The sequence below is a fragment of the Lipophrys pholis genome, assembly GCF_963383615.2.
Source record: "Lipophrys pholis genome assembly, chromosome: 5".
NCBI classification, from domain to species: Eukaryota; Metazoa; Chordata; class Actinopteri; order Blenniiformes; family Blenniidae; genus Lipophrys; species Lipophrys pholis.
The window spans coordinates 25919379-25942823 of record NC_137628.1 but is presented as its reverse complement, the minus strand read 5'-3'; the positions used below and the strand labels follow the sequence as shown (position 1 = coordinate 25942823).

Sequence of the window (23445 nt, the reverse complement as noted above, 5' to 3'; positions counted from 1 at the left end):
AAAAGAATAGGGTCAATTCAGTGAACTGATTTCCCTACGAGGGAAAAATATGCTAAGTTGTTCCTTTGTTCTTTGGGTAAAGGGTATAAAAAAATGACTGGATCTAAAACTGACTCCTTTCTTTTTAAATAATCATAACCAATTCAGTCATCTGTAACTATTAAACATCCCTGAGAGAGATTGTAAAAAAATGAACATGCCATATTTCAGAAAGTAATTGTAGCACCCTACTCACGACTGAAAGGGTGTTTCTATATTTCAATTTCACAATTTAAATTTTCAAAGCCCTGACGTCACAAATGTCCCTATAATCATTAACATTTGATTTTCACGACTTACATTGAAATTGCAGTTCATATTGTGTATTTGGACATTTGATCCACAAAAAAAAAGATCTCTTTCTTTTAAGGACACCTGCTTGATAAACAAGCAAAACACATAATAATATGTTCCATATTTGTTTTTGTTTATTTACTCCCACAATGTTAGATTAGTTTGTTACCACTGGCCTCACGGTGAGCGCGTCGTTTGACAAGCGGAACGATTGAGGTAGGAATCAATTTTCAACGGCACCTACCAAAAAAAAAAAATAAGAGGAAGAGGAAGTTTACTGTCTGTTCACACAGATCTGTTCCAGAATGTAACCCTCTGCGTGCTTTTAACTGAATTCCTCCTTCGACAACGTCCAACATCGAGACAAATGGACTCGAAGGGACCTCCGCTGTATGCTGTATGTACACGTTTTAACCGGTTACTATGGCAACGGCTCGCCGTGTCACCCTGTTAGCTTGAGAGCTCGCTCTGCTAACGCTGCTAACAGCCTTTTAATTCTACATGTGCAATGGGAACAATATTCCATCATGTTTCAGATAGTTTTCATTTGGCCACATGACGAATTTCGACGTTGTAATCTACAGTGGCTTTCAGCTGGAGTGCGTTACGTTGAAAACAGACTTTTCCATACTTTTCTCCTGAATGCTCACATCTTGTGGTTCCATGTACTTACTTGGGGATCATCACTGACAGTGATCTAATTGGAGCGCACATGTGACCAATGTCTGCGGATGAATCCGCCACTTGTATCTGGTAACATTGATTTCAGAGTTTGATGTCTGCTAAAAAGATCATGTCAGTTTTCTACAGGGCAACAAAAGCATTCACTGTATATCAGTGTATGATTAGTCCAATAATTTGCTAAGAGTAACCAACCTTTGGGCTGATGTTTACACTGTTGGGATAAGGGTTCCTAAGGACAGTGCATAGAGGCCATGTAAAGACTCCTTTGCTTGATATGTTTGGCTTTTTTTTTCATTTACCATTATTGTTTATTGTTTTTCTGTTTTGACCATTGTCCATGTTACTCAAATTTCTGGATGTAAGATGTGTGTTTAGCTCTCCAAGCTTTAGTTTCTACTTTTCATTTCAGCAGGCGGGCTCTTCACTGGATATATCACAGAGCTTGGAGGACAACTCTTTGGTGGACGGACCGTTGATCTCCGCTGATGCCCTTCACTCTGCCATCAGGAGGGAGTTTCAGACTGTACCGACTTCCTGCCATGCCAGCTTGCTGTCTGTCCTGCATGTATGTCACACATACATACGGTATCAAATTGAAAGACATGCGGTATTAGAAGACCAGATAAACAATAGATTTGACTTTTTATTTTCCAATCATATCTTGACGCAATAACTTAACGAGTGAGTGATTTACTGTATGCTCTTAGTGAGTCACTAGAAAAAGTAGTCACAGACCGTTTTCTTTGCCAATAAACTGTCTGAGGCTTTTCAAACCAAGGGTTCAACCTATTTTCTGCCTTGGTTGGATTTGTAGTATATCGGACTGAATATTTAGAGTTATTGTGGTCATGAAAAGCAGACGGTCAGTTTTTTTTTCTTTTTTCTACTGACATTCAACTGACAAAACTAGAATTTTCTCAAAAATAAAATAAAAGACAAATAAATGGTTGGTTGTTTACTTTATTATTGTGTCTTATGGTCTCACTAATGCAACTCCTATCAATGTATTTGCCCAGTCTGTTTTCTTTCATGTATGAATCATTGATCGTTTTTACTGTCTGTTTGCTCAAATAGTAATATGACCCCTCGGTCACACTTCCTCTGGTTATTTTCTGTCTTAGGTTATCTACGTTGTGCTGTCCATCTGTGTGGGGGTGCTGTGTGTGTTGAAGTTTGGCCAAGAGGAGGTGTGCACGAAGATCTTACACGGCGTGCAAGGTGGCAGCGTCATCGTGTACGCCAAGGTGTTTTTGTGGGCTCTGGTGCTGCTGTTTACTGGCTGTATGAAGCACCACCACAGTCGCGCCCGCAGCAGAGGATACCTGCAGTTCTACAGAGAGATGGAGGGTCTGAAACACCTGCCCCTTATCGTACACTCCATAGGTACAGACCCACACATAATGTCAGGATGTTTTATTTACAGTGCATGAGCTGACTACGAATCCACACAAGGTGGCAGCATAAACCTTTAACTGCTTCTGTGTGGACAGGAAACGTTGTGCTCCTGGTTGTTCTGGCTGCAGGGCTACATCCACCTGTACACACCTACCTGCTGCTCTCTGTCCTGGGGTTGGAAGTCCTAGTGGCCGTGCCATGTCTCATCTACTACGCAGGTAAACTGATCTCTGCCAACATGTTTGATGCTGGGTAAGAAATGTAAGACTAATAGTTCTTGGTTTATGTGTTTGGTATATCCAAACATGGGTGGCAGCATTCATTCAATCTTCCAATGAGCTTTTTCACTAAGAGAAAAACAAATCACACGAGAGCTCGTTTTGATTGAACCAAAGAATAATGTGCTGTGGAACAAAAGAAGAAACTTTCTATGAGCTCACACGCAGTGATTCAGCTGCAATGTAAAGTACAGCGATTATAAACTGAAGCAGCACACAAGCCAAAGAACAAACAGTCACACATAAACAGTGAAGAGGGTCTACGAGGGTCCTAAGGATTAACTTGCTAAACAGCAGCTTTCCAGCTGATTTAACTCAGCAGAGTGTATGCTCAGGGTGACTCCGAAGTTTTCAACCTTTTTAAATTAAACCTTCTCAGAGTTTTCTTCTGTCTCAGAAATCTATCAGGACTACCAGCCTGTTTTCCGGGTTTGTTAACAGTTTAATTCAGATGTTGACGCTCCCTGTTCTCCTGTACTTGGTCACCACAGTAGCAGCTTTTCTTTATGGGGGGACACACCCTGTAGATTACATAATTTACACACACACATGCTACCCCCCACTCTCAAGCTTGGTGCATCTGCATCACAATACCTGCCCTGCCCTTTTCAGACTCGACAGCATGACAATTGACCATTGAGCTCCCCGTCCACCCTCCCTCTGTCTCCGTGTCTCTGCTGATCTGCTGAATCTCCTCTTCTGATACAAACCACCACACAGACTTTGGTGGATGACACTCCTGCCTATTCGCTACCGAGGCCTCGGAACTCGAGAGTCAATTGGTTAAGATCAACTCAGACTCCAAACTTTGCAGTGAAATAACTTGCTGGTAGAGTTTTACAGTGAAGTGTTTAACATAGACGTTAGAATTAGTGTAGAAGTCGGTGGTTCAAAATGAGTCAGTGCAGTGTAAAGCCAACAGAATTTGACTTGAGTGTGTGTTTTAAATCCTGCTCACATACTGAGATGGTGTCATCCCAGATAGCCGCTTTCCAGTTAGATGGTGTGTGTGTGTGTGTGTGTGTGTGTGTGTGTGTGTGTGTGTGTGTGTGTGTGTGTGTGTGTGTGTGTGTGTGTGTGTGTGTGTGTGTGTGTGTGTGTGTGTGTGTGTGTGTGTGTGTGTGTGTGTGTGTGTGTGTGTGTGTGTGTGTGTGTGTGTGTGTGTGTGTGTGTGTGTGTGTGTGTGTGTGTGTGTGTGTGTGTGTGTGTGTGTGTGTGTGTGTGTGTGTGTGTGTGTGTGTGAAACATTTGTTTTTAGCTTTTTCTGTGAAGGTTTGCATCGTACATCGGGACCGGGTTTCCCCGGCCGTGAATTTAAACTTAACGATGAGTTAATTTTTCAAAAGTAACTGTGTGTCTTTATGTGTAAAAAATACATTACTATTCATCCTAGGTCACTGAAATTTTACTAATAATTAACTTATGGTAATTATGCGTCTAAATGGGAAGCATCTATCTGAGCTGAAACCGCTGAGACACCAGTCTTGTTGTTAAGATGTCACCATTACGGTCCAAATTAGATGTACCTGTGGACTGAAGAGGTTTTTTACAGAACACACAGCGTCTCCCATTTATTTATACTTTCCTTTAACTGTGGTTTCTTCCCTCTGCATGTGGGCCTGAATGATCTTTTTTGTCACGACTCAGGATTCTTTAGCATACATCTATATACAAGTACACTCAGCCTCAAGTGTAAGAATTTAGATAAAAGCAGAATAGATAAGACGGGTGAGAGGATGGAAAATCAAGAAATAAAACTTAGTTCCATACTCAAATTCACACAAAAATTGTAATATCTCAACCGTTTATAGAACTGCTTCTTAACATTGATGCACAAACATTCCAATAAGTGTTTACATCTTCTTCTAGTTGTGTTCAGTGTATTATGAAACATTTCATATCACACATAAAATATTGACCGAAGGGCAAATAAAACATAACGTTAACTGTTTTATTAGTGGGTTAAAACATTATGATCTGTTCAATTAAGGATGAAAGGTTTTTTTTATTGGTGGCCAATATCACCTATCATTTTGGTCAAAAAAGGCCTTTATTTTAGAAAGGTGTTCATTCAGTATTTGCTGCATTAATCTTTCGTCTTCAGACTCATTGGCGCTTTCTGTCAAAGACGTTCAGATTCAAGTCTCCATATTGGAAACCATCTGCAGTTTTCTGCCTGATGTTTGTCACAAGAAGCCGAGATGTCAAACTGATCACAGGGGTTTGGAAACGGCTCAACATCATCCCAATAAGTTGTGAATTACAAGGAGATTGTTATATTGCTTGTTATTGTAGATTTCTGTTTACTGGTGGAAGCTCATTCATCCATTTCCTGTACCACTTCATCCAACTCATCATGTTTACTCACATTTATCCATACGGGGCAATTCAAGGCCGCCAGTTGACCACAAATGCAAGTTTTTGGACTGTTCAGTAGTAAACCAGAGTATCAGGAGAAAACCCACCCATGCATAGGGAGAAAATGCAAGTTTCACACAGTAACTACCCAAACTGGACTTGACCAGGTGGTTATTCCATTATGAGAGCAGAGCACTAACTACAATCAGAAGTCCTCCTGGTCATGTCCTCCAGCAAAACAGTTGGAAGCACATGCAGAAATAAATAAAACAAGTTTGTTTTGGGTGGATTTACTATAGTCTGTAGGCAGGTAAATATATACTTAACAATCCAAAAGGGAATACCCATCAGCTCTTGGAACAATCAAGATACCAAATTAAAGGTGATGTGTATTCACACAAAATGTGTGTATAATATCCAACTAGGATAAAGTACCCTACCGAGGTTATAGAATATAACAGATACATGGACACTAACAAATTAGAAATAATGTATACATGTAGTAATAATGTAAAATGAATGTGTTGTATGTCGGTATGAGTTACGTTTTTGAGACGCTCCCGTGCCTTTGTGGGAGACGCCATAGAGTCGAGGTGAGAGACATATGATCGAGGCCCCTGGAGTTTCAGTCGATGCGTGAACAAAGTAGTTTATGGTCAGCGTCTAAAGCCCAAAGCAACGCGGGTGCCACGATGTCTGACAGATTTATGTTGAATTTGAAAATATTATTTAGCCAACAAATGACTCATTTGTCATACCCTAACATCCTGAGGCTTGTTACCGCAGTGGTTGACGGTTTGATGTAGCCAGCAGGCCAGAGTTACTCTGTGTGTGAAAGAAAAGTGTAGCTGAAGATACCGAATGAGAGGACGTCGATATTGAAGAATCTTTATTGAAAGGAAATCCATACTAAAGGAGTGTTTGGCAGCCGAAGGGCAGAGATCGGTGGTGGAGATATCAGTGGGCAGAGGGGGTGGGGGGGTTAAGAGGCATTAGGGTTTAACCTAGCCAAGGGGTAAAGGAGACCCACGCACACATTGTTCCTGTGTTTACAGTACTGCAGGTCCAGTGTGTGCGTGGGGAGGGGATCTTCTCTTTGCCCTTCGCATTCCTCCTCAGATCAGTGCAGTCAGGCACGACACAAACCAAGCCAGGCCTCGCAGTGCAGCCCAAACACGCACACCCTGAGTGATGCAGAGTCAAGGTGACACCGGCAGAGGATTCTGGTGAAAAGAAAATCCCAGTTCCGCTTGTTCTTTTTTTTTTTTTTTTTTTTTTTTGAGGAGCCAGAGGCAGAGCTATAAAGCCTCCAGCTATGAAGACCATACAGGAAGGCCTCGTCCTGTCTGTCTTTGAAGTGCGTGCTGATTGTAAGTGTTTGTGTGTGTGTCGGGTGTGTGTGTCTTTGAGGGTTTTTTTCTGTATGTTTCTGCCTCTCTCATTTTAACATGAATACACTCTCCCCTATAGACCCCCATGCACATCAAAGTGATGCTGCGGCCATCAAAGGCTCAACTTGCAACACATCTTTCTCCTCTGGTTGGTCAGAACTTCAGTCTGAGCACTGCAGGGCACAACACACACACACACACACACACACACACACACACACACACACACACACACACACACACACACACACACACACACACACACACACACACACACACACACACCCTTAATATAGTTCTGATCATGTGGATGATCTATTGAAGAGTAACATATAACGCAGTATCATGCAGAGGAGAGGGGATCTGTTGATTCACAAAGATCCTAGATCCAACCCAGACTCTGCATACATGCACACACTTAATAAAATGACTATGGTCAAGTTTTAAGCCTGATCTTTTAAATATGAAGCAGACATGAGCAACTGGTGGCCAACAGCCCACATGCAGAAGGTCAATTAGGAAAATTTGAATGCATGCATTTTTAAAGTGTAAATTATGATAAGCGTGCATTCTGATTCAATAAGCTTAATCTACATATGTGCAGTTAACTCTTCACATTAGGCGAGTACCTCCAATTATCATACATTGTTGAATACTCCATTACAATTTGGTCCTTTGATAGAGAAGATGGTGTTTTTGTGGCCCCTGATCAATTATATCCATACATGGTATATAGATAGTGTAGTTCTCCCAAACCTAAAGAAGGAGCTGGTTTCACAACAAAGGACCGTGAGCCCTCTTATTGTACTATTGTACTTTTATAAATGGTTCAATAAAGGTTAAACATTGTTGTGATATCAGCATTACACATATTGCAAAAGAGTGACTGAACTACAAAAGACATCATGTGTCTTTGCACTTTACGGTCATGCTCTGCATGTCAGCATAGTTAGCCAATCGGATGAAGACTTATTGCACAAGATTATGTTGACAACACTGTTTTTCATTACACCTTATTGGCCACAGGCCAGGAGTCTGAGCCAGAAAAGCTTTAAGAGAAGTAAAGCAAACACGGCACAGTTGTGTCTGGTTGAAACTGGATCCACAAAGAAAAAGTACTCTTGTTTAGAAGTACAAATCACCGTCACACACTTACATTTTTATTTATTACGTTGTGTCGCGATCACAGCATTTGCCGATGTTATCGCATATCACATGTATTGCATTGGACTGGGCTTCCTCACGCGGCAACGCCGTTGGTGTTTAGTTTACAGCCTCGGAGTTGTCTGATGCTGTGCTCTGTGTGTGGCCTCATGAACCGTTAGCACCTCTGCAGCCTCTCCAGTTATCACCTGGAAATGTGCACTTCTCCAGAGGTGATTGGAGCTTCTGGCACGGAGTAGATCAGGTCTGAGACTGTCTGTCAAACACTGTGAGAGTCTCTTAACAGGACTGTGTGAAATGTGCCACTTCCTTTAGACCGCTGCCTCCATCCATCCTCTTTCCCTCTGTTGTAATACGCTGAACTCCACAGCCCGATAAAACATCTCGGCTAACAGTGCGCGGGTAAGTGGAAAACCGCGCAAGCTCACAGAGCTTCACTTTTTCCAATAACATTTGCAGAGAGGGTAAACATAAACAGAGAATCTGAAAAAACAACCGAACGGAATTGGAATCACAGAAAACTTGGAGCAATGACATCCAGTGTCTTTTCACCCAGAAGCCCCCCAGGTCGCCTCCAGGACAGTTTACTGACCCTGAAATACCAAAACATTGCAGTGAAGCCAAACACTGGTGGACACTCCCACTTTCTCCAACATATAAAATCAAAAACCTTCAAAACAACAGCAAAACCCTCGATTTTAGAAAGTGCCGTCATGATTTGTTTGTTAATCAGCCGTCTAATAATGTTTACAATCTCAAACTGTCTCAGTGGAACAACATTCCTGTCTGTGCTTTCATTCTACTTCTAGAAAGTTTCTGAAACTTCATAAATTCATCTTTTTCCTAATCAAAAAAGATCATCAATGTCTTGGTCATCAGCAAAAAGAATATTGTATGACAAAGCCTCAGTTCTGAGAGAGAAAGAGAGAGAGAGAGAGAGAGAGAGAGACCATCTTTACATTACATTAAGGGTCGTTTTCAGTAATAGATTTTTATTTGAACGAAATTATATAGAAGTAATGGTAAACAGTTTTTTTTGTATTATATTTATTCTAATGGTGAATATACATTTTCTAATTCGGCTTAATTAGTCTTTTTAGCCATTGTTGTCTTCTCAACCAACTATTTATCGTTCAGGAATGTCTTTTTCTCTCTCACACATACACGCTTGCTATTGCTTTATTTACACACACACACACACACACACACACACACACACACACACACACACACACACACACACACACACACACACACACACACACACACACACACACACACACACACACAGAGACTGGGGGCGCCATTATTCAGGAATGTGCAGCATTTCTTTGGATTGTGTGTGAGTGAGAATGCTGAGATGCTGCACTGTAACAAAGTAAAGATAGCGCTCTTTAGAACCTCTGTGACAATTTCCTCTGGCTAATGACACCCGAGTCTTATCAATGCTGGCCCATCCCCTCCTCCTGCCCTTCATCACACACACACACACACACACACACACACACACACACACACACACACACACACACACACACAGAGACTGGGGGCGCCATTATTCAGGAATGTGCAGCATTTCTTTGGATTGTGTGTGAGTGAGAATGCTGAGATGCTGCACTGTAACAAAGTAAAGATAGCGCTCTTTAGAACCTCTGTGACAATTTCCTCTGGCTAATGACACCCGAGTCTTATCAATGCTGGCCCATCCCCTCCTCCTGCCCTTCATCACACACACACACACACACACACACTGACCATGGCCTTATCTCTTCTGCTCCACCATTAGTTTAGTATCTTGGTCCTCGTACACCTACTGTAATCCCCCCCCCCCCCCCCCCCCCCGCCGTGCTCCTCCCCCGGTGTAAAGGTGTATGTTTAGGGCGTGAGAATTAGAGGCTTGAGTGCAGGATATGGCAGCCCATAAGGACTAAGTGCAGGATATAACAGCTTGTGTGTTTAGGAGAGGGAAAGGGATGGAAAACCATAAAAAACACAAGTGTGTGCTGTTTCTCACCTGAGTGATCGAAATGTGTAGGAAGCTCTCTCTGCTCAGTGATGTCTGCCGTGTGTGCCCCCGCCCCCCGAAAGTTTGGTCGATGATGATCTCAGTATAGAAATGTAAGCCCGTGTTTCTCCCCCTCTGTGTGTGCAGTCAAAGTGATGCGGTTCAACCGAGAGCGAGCTGCACCCGACGTGAACCAAGAAGAGCTCTCGCACAGCTACAGCGTCACCAACTCACCCACCGAGACCGGCTTCAGGTACTCACTCGCTTCACTGACGCACACGCTCTACACCTTTGACTCCTGTGGAAGGCGACGTGTGCAGGTGCTGCTGGGACATTTCCTCCCAAGTGTGACATCAACCACTTGGTGTGAGACCAAGTGTCTTCGAATTAATGTCTTGACATTAACCGTTGATCCCCGACGGTTAAACGCTATAGTTTTCTGAGATTTTAAAGTTCAGGTGAAATAGCTTCAACTTATTTAAATTTTTTTTCTGTATCCCTCTTTGCAATAAAAACAATAGAGGTGGGAAACGTTGACCAGCAAATTCTTTTTACAAAGCAAATTTCTGCTTTATATCGGCAGTTGTTTAACTTCTGTATTGTGTTTTTTGTACTTTAAACATAAACATTGCCTGCTGTTGTCAAAGCAATTAAGGCATTTAAATTGTAAATTATATATGTATATATAGTATGTACTTCTACCTGTACTTTTTCAGGACTCATCTGGAAGACATTGATTTGATGAGTAGAAATGTTTCAAAGCAACAAATACTAATCTAAACAATAAATAAAGATGTGATATGTTCTGTATTTCTTCAGTTTTGCGTCTCCAGTTTAAATTAATCTGAACAAGCTTCGCTCTGAAGGATTTGTTGGTACGAGAGATCATCAATATTGTTTATTTAAGCTTGGATCCAGCAGCTTTTTCCTCCAACTGACTTGTAAATACGTCACCTTGTTTGTGTTAAATGTGCTTATTTGCTGTTGTTTGTGTCGCAGGGGGGCGTCCAGCCTGGAGGAGGTGGTGGAGAAGCAGGCCGATCTGATCGAGTACCTCAAACAGCACAACACGTCTCTGAGCAAGAGGCTGCTCAACATCACCGCACAGCACTGAGGGCTGGCCGCCTCCTCCTCCTCCTCCTCCTCCTCCTCCATAGTGAAGCTTTAAACGCTCTGAGAGGAGGGCTGCCGGTTTTAAAGAGCTCGACCAAAGCCGTAAGAAACACTGGATGAAAGACTGAAAGCAAACAGATGCACCTGTCCACACACACTGAGCTCCTCACCTGAGACGGACAGATAACGCCGGAGGAGGTGAACTGAAAGTGGAGGGCCGTTAAAGAGGCTGAGTGGGGGGCGGAGTCGGGGATTCGTGGGTCACAGATCAGAGGTGAGGGGTTGTTGTTTTTAATCGCTGTGTTTCGACCCCCGGTGACCCATGTGCACGGCTGCTTTTAACACTGTGAGAGGAACCGAATGGTGAAACCGTTTGAGAGACGATCTGCACTATGGAGGGCGAGGTTTTCACTCCTCTGGATCCAGCTGCAGAGCTGGGGAGCGGGAATCACTCTGCAAAATGTCTAAGTGCTAATTTATCTACCTGAATATGTCAATGATTTATTTTTCTTGTTCTGTTTTGTCTTTGTGTATTTGATCAGATCCCAATAAAATTTACATTTTCTTTAGTTCGTGTGTGTGTGTGTGTGTGTGTGTGTGTGTGTGTGTGTGTGTGTGTGTGTGTGTGTGTGTGTGTGTGTGTGTGTGTGTGTGTGTGTGTGTGTGTGTGTGTGTGTGTGTGTGTGTGTGTGTGTGTGTGTGTGTGTGTGTGTGTGTGTGTGTGTGTGTGTGTGTGTGTGTGTGTGTGTGTGTGTGTTCTATAAAATGTAATCTGAGAGCTCAAAAGATTCAACCCAAACCGTAGCAGTCAACATTTCCTCCTCCTCCCGCCTCACCTTTGCTGTGTTAACAAAATATCGAGCTCGTCATTCGAGCCCTCGCCGTTTGCTCCCTTTTGTGGCTCCTTTACGCTCCGGCGTCCGGAACTCCACAGGGAGTGGAGCATTTACGATCCCTGCTTTTTCCCCCCCAAGAGGTTTCAACTGAGAGTCGAGCAGGAATGAAGGTCCCTGCTTTCAGGCTACAGCTGAAATATACTCAATCATTATAAATGATAGTAAATATTAAATCATCTGTGACCTTTAATCTGGAGCTCCAGTCAAACAATCTCACAAAGACAGATCAGTACCTTTTACATATTTTAATAAAAAAAAGTTATTCAATATACATCTGAAGTGCATATAATATAAACACTTTATAGGAATGTTATGAAGACATTTCTTTATCCTTTTATTTATTTTTTTGCAGCTTTTCCGCATTGAATATATTTAAAGGTCAAAGCACAGCTTCTCTCGTTCGTCACAGAGGTGAAAAGGTGCTGGCTGAGTTCACATCATCTCAAATATTTCATGAGGATTATTATTATTTAAGCCACTAATGAAGGCGCAAATCTTTTGCTGAGTTTGGCTTTGAGTGGAGTCTTGTGGAGTTTTTCTGCAGAACATGTGCAGAAACAGCCAGATGACGGTCTTCGAATGGCTTTTTCACGGTGCTCAGGTTTCTCTGCCCATCACAGTCTGCATCCGAATACTCCGATCCATGCGTCCATGGTGCCTCTGACACACATTGCAGTTTATGTCTCTCTCTTTGGATCGCCCTCATTGTTGGACTCCGGCCTGTAAGGGGAAAAAAACACATTTAATGTTACAAGCACTCAAAACCTCTGTAATATCCTCCTGAATGAAGTTCACATTAAAGCCTTCCATTCATAGTTTGGGGGGGGGGGTCTTCTTAAGCGTAATTTATATGTAAATAATGTGTAGGAAAAATTAGATATAATATGGATTCTGCAGATATAATTCCTCAGCATCTTGGAAAGGAAAATCCTCCTCTTTAGCATGTCAACGCACCAGGATGAATCAGAGAATTACGAACCAATTAGAGGCCGTCTTTCAAAAAGTTTAGCCCACATGGTATCAATTGACCAATCACGTTGCTGTGCGTAATACAAACCCGAAAGTCAATTGTGAGTTGTCCACACGAGCCCATGATTGGCTTTATATGGCGAAAAAATATGAATTTAGGCTAAATGAGAAGATGATAAATAGTGATGGCCATTATACACATATTTTAGACGTCTTTTTGGGCAGACTTTTCCAGAAACCTGACCGTCCAAATGAGGGCTGGGCGACTCGCTGCCCTAGAATCATGCTTCCATGTCACCACCAGTGAGATTAATGCGCGCGGCTCTGTTCCGTGTGAAGACACGCCTCTGCAGGCGGTCACACACACTTCCCTGATTGCCACCTGCGTGCTCTGTAACCAGGGTGTGTGTGACGGTCCTCACCTCGCCTCAGGGGAAGGGAACTCTGGAGTGGAGCGGGAGGCAGCGTCTGTAGGGGCAGTGGTGTCTGTGGTGGTACTTTCTCCTCAAGTTCAAGAAATCTGAAATGAGGACGTGCCTTTGGTTATGATGATGCGCACAGGAGGGAAACGTAGAAAGCAAGAATAACGTCTCATTTCAGTGTTGCGCAGACCGTTTAAAAGTCTGATTTGTGTGTGAATTTTGAAGCGAACAAAGCCTCTCCTGTCCGCCCCCGAGTGTTTTTACTGGCTGGGGCCTTTTACAAACAGCTGGGACAAACCAGGTCCTAACACATGATTACTTTTAAACGTCCCTAATAAATCCACCCTGACTCCCGCGGTTCACAGACTGTCAGCCAAGCCCAGGAAGAGATAAACTGCCCGATGACTTTATGACTCCCCCGGCCTCCTCCTCCTCCTCCTCCTGGAGCACCTCTGAAAGAAACCGCTCCCCACGCCTGGAGGTAGGTTTCTTTTACACTTGGCACCGCCGCTCCATGTCATGTTAATAAAGCTCGGGGTATTTGCATGGCGTTTTAGCGCCGTGATTAACAAAAGGAGCGGCTTTCCAGCGCGGCGCACAAAGGACGCGCACCGAGGTCTGTGTGCGATCCTCCTCCTCCTCCCTTCTTCCTCCCCTTCATCCTCTCTCCTCTCCATCACCATCATCCCCCCCCCCCCCATCGCGACCTCCAGCCAGCCTGAAGCCCCTTTCTGTAACGCCAGCTGTTTGCGCAGAAGATGACTGTGCAAACCAGCGGATTTGCGCACAAAAAAACAAAACAAAACAAAACACGCACCTGTTGTATGACGCACGACTGCAGCTCAAATTTTAACTTTATTCTAGAGGGTAACTTAGAGAGAGGGCCATTAAGAAGATTTTTTTCGCGAATTAGTGAATTTAAAAAACAAATTTCCATTTTTTTTCTCTCTCGCAGTTTCGTGCAGCGACTAAAATAATGTTTTTCACAATAGCACAGAACAATATACCATAAGGCCGGAATTAAATATCAACCTATGTCAAATTGGTGCTTTAACATAGAGCTTCTATCACTATATTGCTAAAAACATACATAGTAGTACAATGTTTACTTTTTATAGTAAAAATGGATCTTACTTCTGACTCCTTCATGACCATGAGGAGGTTTTTTAATCTCTCATTATCGCTTTTCATTTTTATTTCCTGTGTTAGATTTTCCTATTTTCTTACATGTTTAAAAATATTTTTAACTGCGATTCCATTACATTTCAATTGAGTTTCCTATTATGTTATTATTAGAGTTTCTATTTATTTTATTTTTTTTAATTCAAATGGTCTTTGCAATAAAGTGTGCAGACTCTTACCTGGCCTGCCTCTGACAGATGTTGCAGCAGCTGTGAGCAGCAGCAGGAGCAGCAGCAGGTAAAGCAGATTGAAGCTCCTCATGGCTGAGCAGCAGCTTTTCTCCTGGTGAGCTTGGCTACTGATACTTTTCCCAAAAAGTTTGGATGGTCTCTCCCGGCTCTGATCAGAGCCTGACCTGATGACTCTCTGTGTTTCAGGCCTCTTCACCGTTCTGAGTCCAGAAGAGTCGCGGCTGCAAAAATCCAGAACACACAAGTGCCTTTTTTTTTTTCCCCCCGGATCGATAATCAGTGAGTCCCAGAAGAATGTGTGTGTCCGCAGCGTTTGTGTGTCCAGGCAGAGTGTGATTGGCTCTATGTCTGAGGGCAAAGTGACAAAGATGCTTCTCCCCCCACCTCTTTTATGTGGCCCTTTTGGGGGGAGGGGGGTTGGGGGGGTGTTACTCCTACTGCAGTCCCCACCTTACCCCTGACATTCATACACACACACACACACACACACACACACACACACACACACACACACACACACTTAAGCATTGCACATATTGACCCCACATGTAGAGGGTGATTCAAATGGCAGAAGCCCCCGCCTCCCTCCCTGCACCTTAACTGCCCCTTCAAACACACACACACACACACAGACACACACACAGACACACACACACACACACACACACACACACACACACACACACACACACACACACACACACACACACACACACACACACACACACACACACACACACACACACGTTCCTGCTGCACTCTGTGTGAGTGACAGACACATTTAAAAGTGAGCGGAAAAAGCAGCCAGAGGTGATTTATCACCGATAACATTAGAGCCCAGATTTAAGAAGCTGTAACTGAGAGTAGCAGGTCCTTTGAGAACCTGGACCCTCCCTCCTACTGTTTTGCCCCCCCTGCCCCCGCACCGGTGAGGACACACACACACACACACACACATCTATGGCTCTAGGGGTGGTGCTGTAAGGAGCAAGAGGAGGAGGAGAAGGAGCAGCGGCCGTTTGCATCAGGTTTTTTCGGGGTTAAATAAAATGCAGAGACGTGTTGAACTTGTGGCGGCTAGAAAAGTCTGATGTGTCAGGCGGACATCGGTCTGACGTCTCAGGCCGGGGCGCAGCAGGCCTGGGGTCATTTTGTGGACGTTTGGCTGCTTGATTGTCTAATTTGTGCCTGAGATCTAAAGTTTCTGTGTTTCCTAGGAGCCACCATTCACGAGGTTTCACACAATGTGGGCAGGTTGCCTCGTCTCACAAAATGACAAAGCTTGGTGTATGGGTGGATCACATATAAAGTTAAAAAAAACATGCAGCTTCAATCCCACACAACACAGTGACTTTCTGATCAGGAAGCCAGCTTAAGTCTCTTCTCTTCCAGAAACACACAGATGATCTTCATCATATAAAAAGGCAAATATCTCAGTTCTAGGCTGACCAGGAAAAAAATAAATGCAAAATTTCTTTGTAATTCTATCGATGTAAACATTCTAAAATATTCATTTTAAACGTGTTCTCAAAAGGGTTTTAAACACTGACATTTTGACCGCCTGAACTCAATTCTTTCACTGCTGTAAAGAAAACAGTCCCCCCCCCCCCCCCCCCCCCCCCCCCCCCCCCCCTGGATTATCTTTGTTTCCACACTGGTGTGTGATGGCGACCGGCTCCAGCCTCGTACTTTGCGTGGATTCATTGATGTTGGATGTGTAATGAGAGACGTATGCATATTTTTCAGGCGCAAATTGAAGAGATCGCGTGAAAGTGAAACGTGTCAGTTTTAGCTTCAACACATTCTTAATAAAGGGTGTAGTCGGGGAAAAAAAACCTCTTCAAACTAAAAAATAAAGTGTATTAAAAAGTTCTCTTTTCAGCATTATGAAACAAAAATGGCCACACCTGCAGCTTTTATGGCTGCAGGTAGTCATCTCACTTTGGTGTGTGTGTGTGTGTGTGTGTGTGTGTGTGTGTGTGTGTGTGTGTGTGTGTGTGTGTGTGTGTGTGTGTGTGTGTGTGTGTGTCATTAACGTGTCTGCCTACGGTCGTCTCTGAGGCCCGGGACTCTCCATTCAGCACGCGGCTAATGAATTGACACATTAAGATGAAATGTCAGCCATTACATGTGAATGAGGATTAGAGAAGCAGCAGGACACTAATGGACTGCAAGGGTTCGAAATAGTCGGAGACTTTGAACAAGCACCTGGTACCGTCAACTCTTCTTAGCACTCCAAACTAGACAAAGGGAGTTCACAGCTCCTGGTTGGGTTTTTTTGTTTTTTCATTTCGTTATTGTGATAGAGATGTTTGTGTCCCCATGCACCACTGTCCTTTATTGCTTTACGGTGTTTGCAGAAATGCCACTTGGAATGGCCGAGATTCCTCGTGGATTTGGCCAGTGTGTGTGCACGCACACACACACACACACACACACACCCTGCTGCACTCAGCTGAGGTTTCTGGGGAGGGCTGCGTTCGCATATCAGCTTCCATTGTCTTTTAAAAAACTTTTATTTTCCCAATTTAAATATGCTAATGTGCCTCCCCGATTGTCATTCGGAGCCACCTGGCAGCCACGGCCTCCTGGCCGCGGCCGGACCTCTGCTCCCCTGGCTGTCCTTCTCCCTGCCGTTCCACACAGAAACAAGGGAATCGTACCAGATTCTCCCTCCGCCGTGTGGCTGATTGGAACATGTTGTAATATTTGCTCTTCCTGGGGATTATACGTCTTTACAAGGATTACCCAGCCTGCTCAAATACTCCCCTACGAGAGAGAGAGAGAGACACACACACACACACACACACACACACACACACACACACACACACACACACACATCATAATAAATGGCTCCAGCGGTGGGGCTGCAGACCTTACATGAACTCTGCTCCAGTAATTAAAAGGAAGTTTCCGCTTGTAAGATTTGGCCCCAAACAATCATAATAAATTTTCCAAAACAAAACTAATTGTTCTCTCGCTACAAACGGAATCAAATGAAGAAACATGTCCACTTGAATCAATTTCCTTTAGCTGCTGTAATTATTTCAGCTTTAAATCTTTGGTAGCAACAAATAAATCAATGAAACGTTTCTTGGCTCGTGATTCTCAGAAGACTGGTACTGTTGCAGATATAAATCAAACGTTTTGTATGACATAATCTGAATGCAGTACAACTCTCTGTGTGCCGACAAACATTTAACATTTGTCATCTGACTGATAAAATGACAAATTTTACTTTCGGATAACAAGTTATACGTTTTCAAAGAGCGTCTAGTCATACAGCAGATTTTTGTCCAGATATACAGAGAAATGCAGACATCTGACTGGTGGTTGCGTTGGTTAACATTTAGTCCGGAGAGTCTCCATGTGAGCATTCTTTCCACTATTTCAAGATGTTAGAAGTTGATTTATTAATTCATTATTCCAAATAATCAATCACACCAGTGAAATACAATCACCCACAATACATACTTTTTCCCTGGAGATTTGACTGAACAGGCAGTGTACACACTGTTTAAAAAAAATACATAATCTAAATCACGACTCACATTTTACTTAAACGATGTGCTTAAAGTTATGGTCCCCCACTCGGATCCTTCTGGTAAATTTTTTGAGAGCCTGATAACGACCCGATTACTCAAATCAAGTCTTTTGCAGGACGAGAGTTGCAATTATGATCTCCCTTGTAGCTCGGATCTTTATGGTCACTGTGACTCCCCCGCTCACTCTTTTCTTACATTTTCACCTTCCTCCTCTTCATTTCTCTTCATCTCTTGACCAGGATCCACAGATAAGGAGCTTCCTCTGTAATAAAACTGGATAAGAGGAACAATACCTCTTTAAATCACACTACTGCTTCTCCACCGAGGTGAACATACACCTGGACCTACTCTCACACTTCATAGGGATCACATGTACATCTACTGCAATCATGCGGGGCCCTTGGCTGCTTTCTTTACAGCATACAGTACAGTACAGTTAATTTTATAGAAGTACTAAGACGATTCCCAGATAGACGATTATTTTCTTCTCCCGCCGTGATTTTAAATTATGTGTCTTTATGTGTAAAAATACATTACTATTCATCCTAGGTCACTGAAATGTTACAAATAATTCACTTATTATAATAAGTCGTCTAACTGGGAATCGTCTATCTGGGGAAAACACATGGTCGTCTAACTGGGAATCGTCTATCTGGGATGACACCGCACCATCAACCATAACATCCGAACCCCGCAGTCGAAGGAGAAGCGTCTGGCAGGTTATCAATGTCCGACACACCAAAACATAAAGAAATGTTGATTTTGTTTGTTGCACTCTGTTCTTTCTGAAGCGTTCTCTTTTTCAGCCTTTGTGCTGCTGAATGTTTGCTTTGGCTCCTGATCCGGCGCAGGCTGGATACCTCGTTCGTCCCAGAAATGTCTTAAACATTACATTTTATTATTATTTTTTTGCATATGTATGATGCCCCCAGTAGCAAACTCAGCAACACAGCTCAAAAGTCAGATAACAATCCTTGCAAATAAACCCATTGGCATTATTTCTGAGGCTAATTTAAAACCCAGAGTCTCGCCTGGGTGGCAGAGATGAAATGTGCCGTAGTGTCTGAAAGGTTTGGGGTGAAGTCGTCTGCGTGTTGATTGTGATCTGATCGGTCGGTCCGCTGTCCATCGTTAGAGTGATAGGGGGTCTGTTGTCATGCCACAAGGTCGTCAGTGTTAATGAGGGCCTCTGCCAGCTCGCATCTTAATGCCTGGTGAAGCCCTTTCTCTCTAATTACCCAAGACTCCAAATGGACGCATATACACAGGAGCAGCAGAATACACACAGCATGCATGGACCTTCACAGTGAGGCTCGAGTCTTTGTTTGCCTGCAGTTCCTGAAAAACAAGTCAGAATTAGTTCATTCACACTTCATCTTTATTCCAGCTCCCCTCATCTGGTTGAAAAACTAGACGGGCCGACTGCGATGGAGTGACGGAGGGCTCAGGGGTCAAGGGGCAAACCCAAGAGGGCGAGTCCTCTCCCCCTCCCCAGGGGGTCAACAGGGAAGGTCTCCAAAGGCCAAAAGTCACTTGGTTTGTTGAATCCTAACTCAGACACGACGGCTTCTCCAGCCGGTCTGTGACTGCGGTTTGAGTCTTCTTCTTTAAAAGTGCAGCGTGTGGAGCAGCCAACCAAGTTTGAGCTTCATCGATTTCCGTTCCAGTTCGTACTGAAAAGTCATTTAATCATTTAATTTAAGATGAAAACTGTGGTAATCCAGTTAAAAACTCCACATAAATTATGAGATGATGTAATCCCTGTGCGTCATGTTAAAGAGTCGCGGATAGTTGTTTTTTCTTGTTCATTGATTCATGAGACTTTATCATTTGTGAGGAACAGTTTTATCGATGCTCTCATTTCATTTGAACTAAGCAGTGTTGGAAACATTGTCAACACTTTGTGCCACAGTCACCGAAGCAGAAAACACGTGGGGTCGTCACAGTCGGAGGAAACCAGGCTGGTGGATGTTAGTTTCCTTCAAGGCTCCTGTTGGGCTTGTCTGCTGATCACTCTCTGCTTCCTCTTGAATCGCTGTACCCACTTGTCCTCATTAATATCGTCTCCTGGAAGCGACCAAACATCCGTCAGCATTAAAAATCCGAGGTGTGTGTGTGTGTGTGTGTGTGTGTGTGTGTGTGTGTGTGTGTGTGTGTGTGTGTGTGTGTGTGTGTGTGTGTGTGTGTGTGTGTGTGTGTGTGTGCGTGTGTGTGTGTGTGTGTGTGTGTGTGAGAGGACGGCTGCCTACCAGGCTCATCTGATGGTGGCTGGATGCACACCGAAATCACACTGAAGAAGGAGAAGGCGACAAAGGCAATGATGATGAAGGTCAACTCAAAGCGGGAGAACGGAAGGTCCATCGACACGACTGAAAACACAGAGCACGCGGTTACACCATCTTCACATGAAGATACATATGATAGATTCATGACAGAAACTGACAAACTAAATTTGAGTTTGGCTCGTCTATCTTCTGTACCGCTAATATCCTGGTCGCCCAGAGGGGCATACTCTGTGGTCTATTGGAGGAAACCCATGCGGGGACGGACTGATGGATAAAAAGCATATAACTAGAAAATTACTACTTGGTCTGAGACAAACTCACTTGAGGGGGAGTAATGTAGTTCAAGCCTTTTTTTTTTTTATTGACACCAGGCCTACTGAGTTGAAAGTGCAGATACGTTTCCTTTAAAACGGCACTGTTCCTAAAATTGTAGCATAATTAATCTTAAGAGACAACGCTACACATAATTTTATTCAGAAGGGTGAGAAGTGGGTCTGTGTGCCTTTAGTCAGGGAGCAGTGACGCGGTCTCACCAGTAGATGGCAGCGCCGACCTTTATCGCCGGTGTGTTTCTCACTGAAGAAGCATCGGATCAGAAACGGTGATTCAGAGGAACGTCGAATTTTAAAAAGACAAGTTTCATACAACTTCTAAAAGGAGAGAAATATGCTCAAGATTGGACCCAACGAATGATTCGTTCAGGTATTCGAACGCTTGGAGTCTAATTGGACAGTTAATTTAACACAGGTGTGCTTACCTGCTGTGTTTCCGGAGGCTCAGACGCACTTTAATGGAAACTTTTGCTCATACCACCAGTACAATTTTCCATTTCTTTTCATTCCTTATCCAGTTATTAAATATTTACACAGTAGCAAGTTTAGAAGTTGACGCATGAAATGTTTTAAATCTTTGTTTTGCACTTTAGAAGTTAAAAATCATGATACTTGGTTGCAAAATAAATCTATTACACATTTAATAAACTCCCACTGTGGTTGATAAAACACAAAAATACATTTGTCAATTATCGGGGGCAATTTTTCTTCTTTACATAAAAACAACTAATATTGCTGCTCCAAAAATGCTTCAGTTGCAGTACCCTGCAGCAACCATCAGGAGGCAGTATAACATTTGAAATAGCATTTTCTTGTTGGCCTCACTTGTGCTTCAGCAGTGAAGAGTTTTTAATCCCAGAAATATGGATTCTACCTTTTACAGTGATTCAGTTAACCCATGCCTGTTAAATACAACAAATGAAAAATAACTCGTCTCACTGGGACCCTATTGTACACAAGTATTACAAAATATTTAGTTTGTCATTCATTTCACCCTGAAATATATCATCAGTGCATTCGCTTCGAGCATTACAAAGTTGAGGCTGAGTTTACAGGAATAGCAGTCTGACTCGCAGAAGGAAGAAATAGGCACAGATATTGTTAAAACTTTCAGGTAACTTTACAGCGCGCATCTCTAAACCTCTGCAGTTTGAATATCCTCTACATCAGGGGTGTGTAAACCTCCTTCACCGAGGGCCACATATGCATTCTGGACTTCTAAATACATTGTGACCTGTGATACATTGTGGGACCAGTTGATATTGAAGAAACCAAACACCAAATATGGTAGGGAAGAAACGTATTTATTTAAAAGCACATAACTGAACCAATATAAAGTTGTCTACAATATACACACATGTATATGATGACGTACAAAGATGTATACAAAAATAAATACTATATAATATTTAACTTCAGGGGCCAATATACAGTCCAGTTCCATCATGAGTGGGCTGGACCAGTAATGCATCGGGTCCAGGTTTTGTGGATTTTGTTTAGGTTCTACAAAAAAAAAGAAAAAAATGTTGTCACATGCTTTGTTTTTTTTAAAAAGTAATGAGTTTTGCTTTGATGGTTTTATAATCGTATCACAAATAAATGTGTGTGTGTTTCCAGCCGTACCTTTGGATCGTCATGGCCTCCAGCTCAGTCCACAGAGAGGATATCGACGCTCTTCATGCCAGCTGCGTGTCGACGGGTGCGTCTGTTAAAGCTGCTGCTTTAAAAAGGTGACGTCTCTTCATAAACTCAACCCGAGTTTGAAGTGTAACACTTCTCCACAGGGTCGCGGCACCACTTGCCTCTTGACTGTCGCACTGTGGTTTCACACAGCAGTTTTCATTTTTATTTATTTTTTCGGAAACTGTTAACTGAATAGTTAACAAAAGTGAAAGCACACTATTCCCGAACATCCCGCACGTTTTGATGTGCTGTTTGTGTCCGTGCGCCCCACGTTGCAGGACGACTTACGCAAATATGGAAACAATGGATTTTCTAATGATTTAAAAACATTTCGGATGAGCCTGCATCTATAAATCTGATACAGAAAAAGATTAAAATATATACCAATCTTGAGCATGTCTAATTTTAAACAGCAATGCTTCCATCACCGCACTTCAACGATTAAACTCTCTTGATTTTATGAGCATTTCAAGAGAATCACGAACACGGATATCAATTCATACCGTCACGCAGTAAATAAAGTAAACGCTGCACCCAGTTGACCTGTGAGCTCATACATTCACACAAGCGCCGCCCTTTAATCCCGGTACAAGTGTGAAAGAGTCAACTCACCCCAGGAGAATAAGAGATCTCGCTCCCATTGAGCCTGCATACCTTTAGTTTCTGACCCCGATTTTATTCCCCACGAGCAGTGGAACAGGAAAGGTCGACGAAAGACTGAGACTTACTGGTAGAGGAGGTGCAGCTCAGATCTGCAGAGCACTTCTGTGTGTCCTCACGTCCTCCCTCACACCGAGAGAGGAAAGAAGAAAAGCAGGTGTGAAATCCAGTCCTGTCACCGTTTGTTGACGAAGACGGCTTATTTTTTTTTTTTCGAATTCTTTACTGTGTTTAAAGTAGGCCACTCCTTTGTTTCTCATCCTGCAGGCAAATTACACAGGATCCTTTAACTGAACACATACACACACACGCACACACACACACACACACACACACACACACACACACACACACACACACACACACACGTTCATAGGTCACCACTCATCAGACTTTGTCCGGTGCACAGACACACACACACACACACACACACACACACACACGTTCATAGGTCACCACACACACACACACACACACACACACACACGTTCATAGGTCACCACACACACACACACACACACACACACACACACACACACACACACACACACACACA

General features: G+C 43.1%; 1 protein-coding gene and 1 long non-coding RNA gene across 3 annotated transcripts; one reads left to right on the top strand and one right to left on the bottom strand.

Moving 5' to 3' along the window:
• Nucleotides 1–581: 581 nt before the first annotated feature.
• Nucleotides 582–11289, top strand: tmem192 (transmembrane protein 192). Of its 2 annotated transcripts, none has more exons than XM_080462928.1 (6): nt 582–730; nt 1427–1582; nt 2139–2400; nt 2508–2630; nt 9756–9861; nt 10608–11289. In XM_080462928.1, exons 1-6 carry the CDS (start codon nt 701–703, stop codon nt 10720–10722), a joined length of 792 nt encoding a protein of 263 aa, XP_080319054.1. In that variant the 5' UTR covers nt 582–700; the 3' UTR covers nt 10723–11289. The 2 variants fall into 2 exon arrangements, with proteins under 2 accessions (XP_080319054.1, XP_080319055.1); XM_080462929.1 differs by having other exon boundaries at nt 600–730; nt 1430–1582.
• Nucleotides 11290–17775: 6486 nt separating this feature from the next.
• On the bottom strand, nt 17776–23253 carry LOC308110298. Its single transcript, XR_013935376.1, has 3 exons — nt 22958–23253; nt 20179–20298; nt 17776–19996 (listed from the first exon to the last, which is right to left on the bottom strand). It is a non-coding gene; the product is annotated as an uncharacterized lncRNA (long non-coding RNA).
• Between the last annotated feature and the right edge of the window lie 192 nt (nt 23254–23445).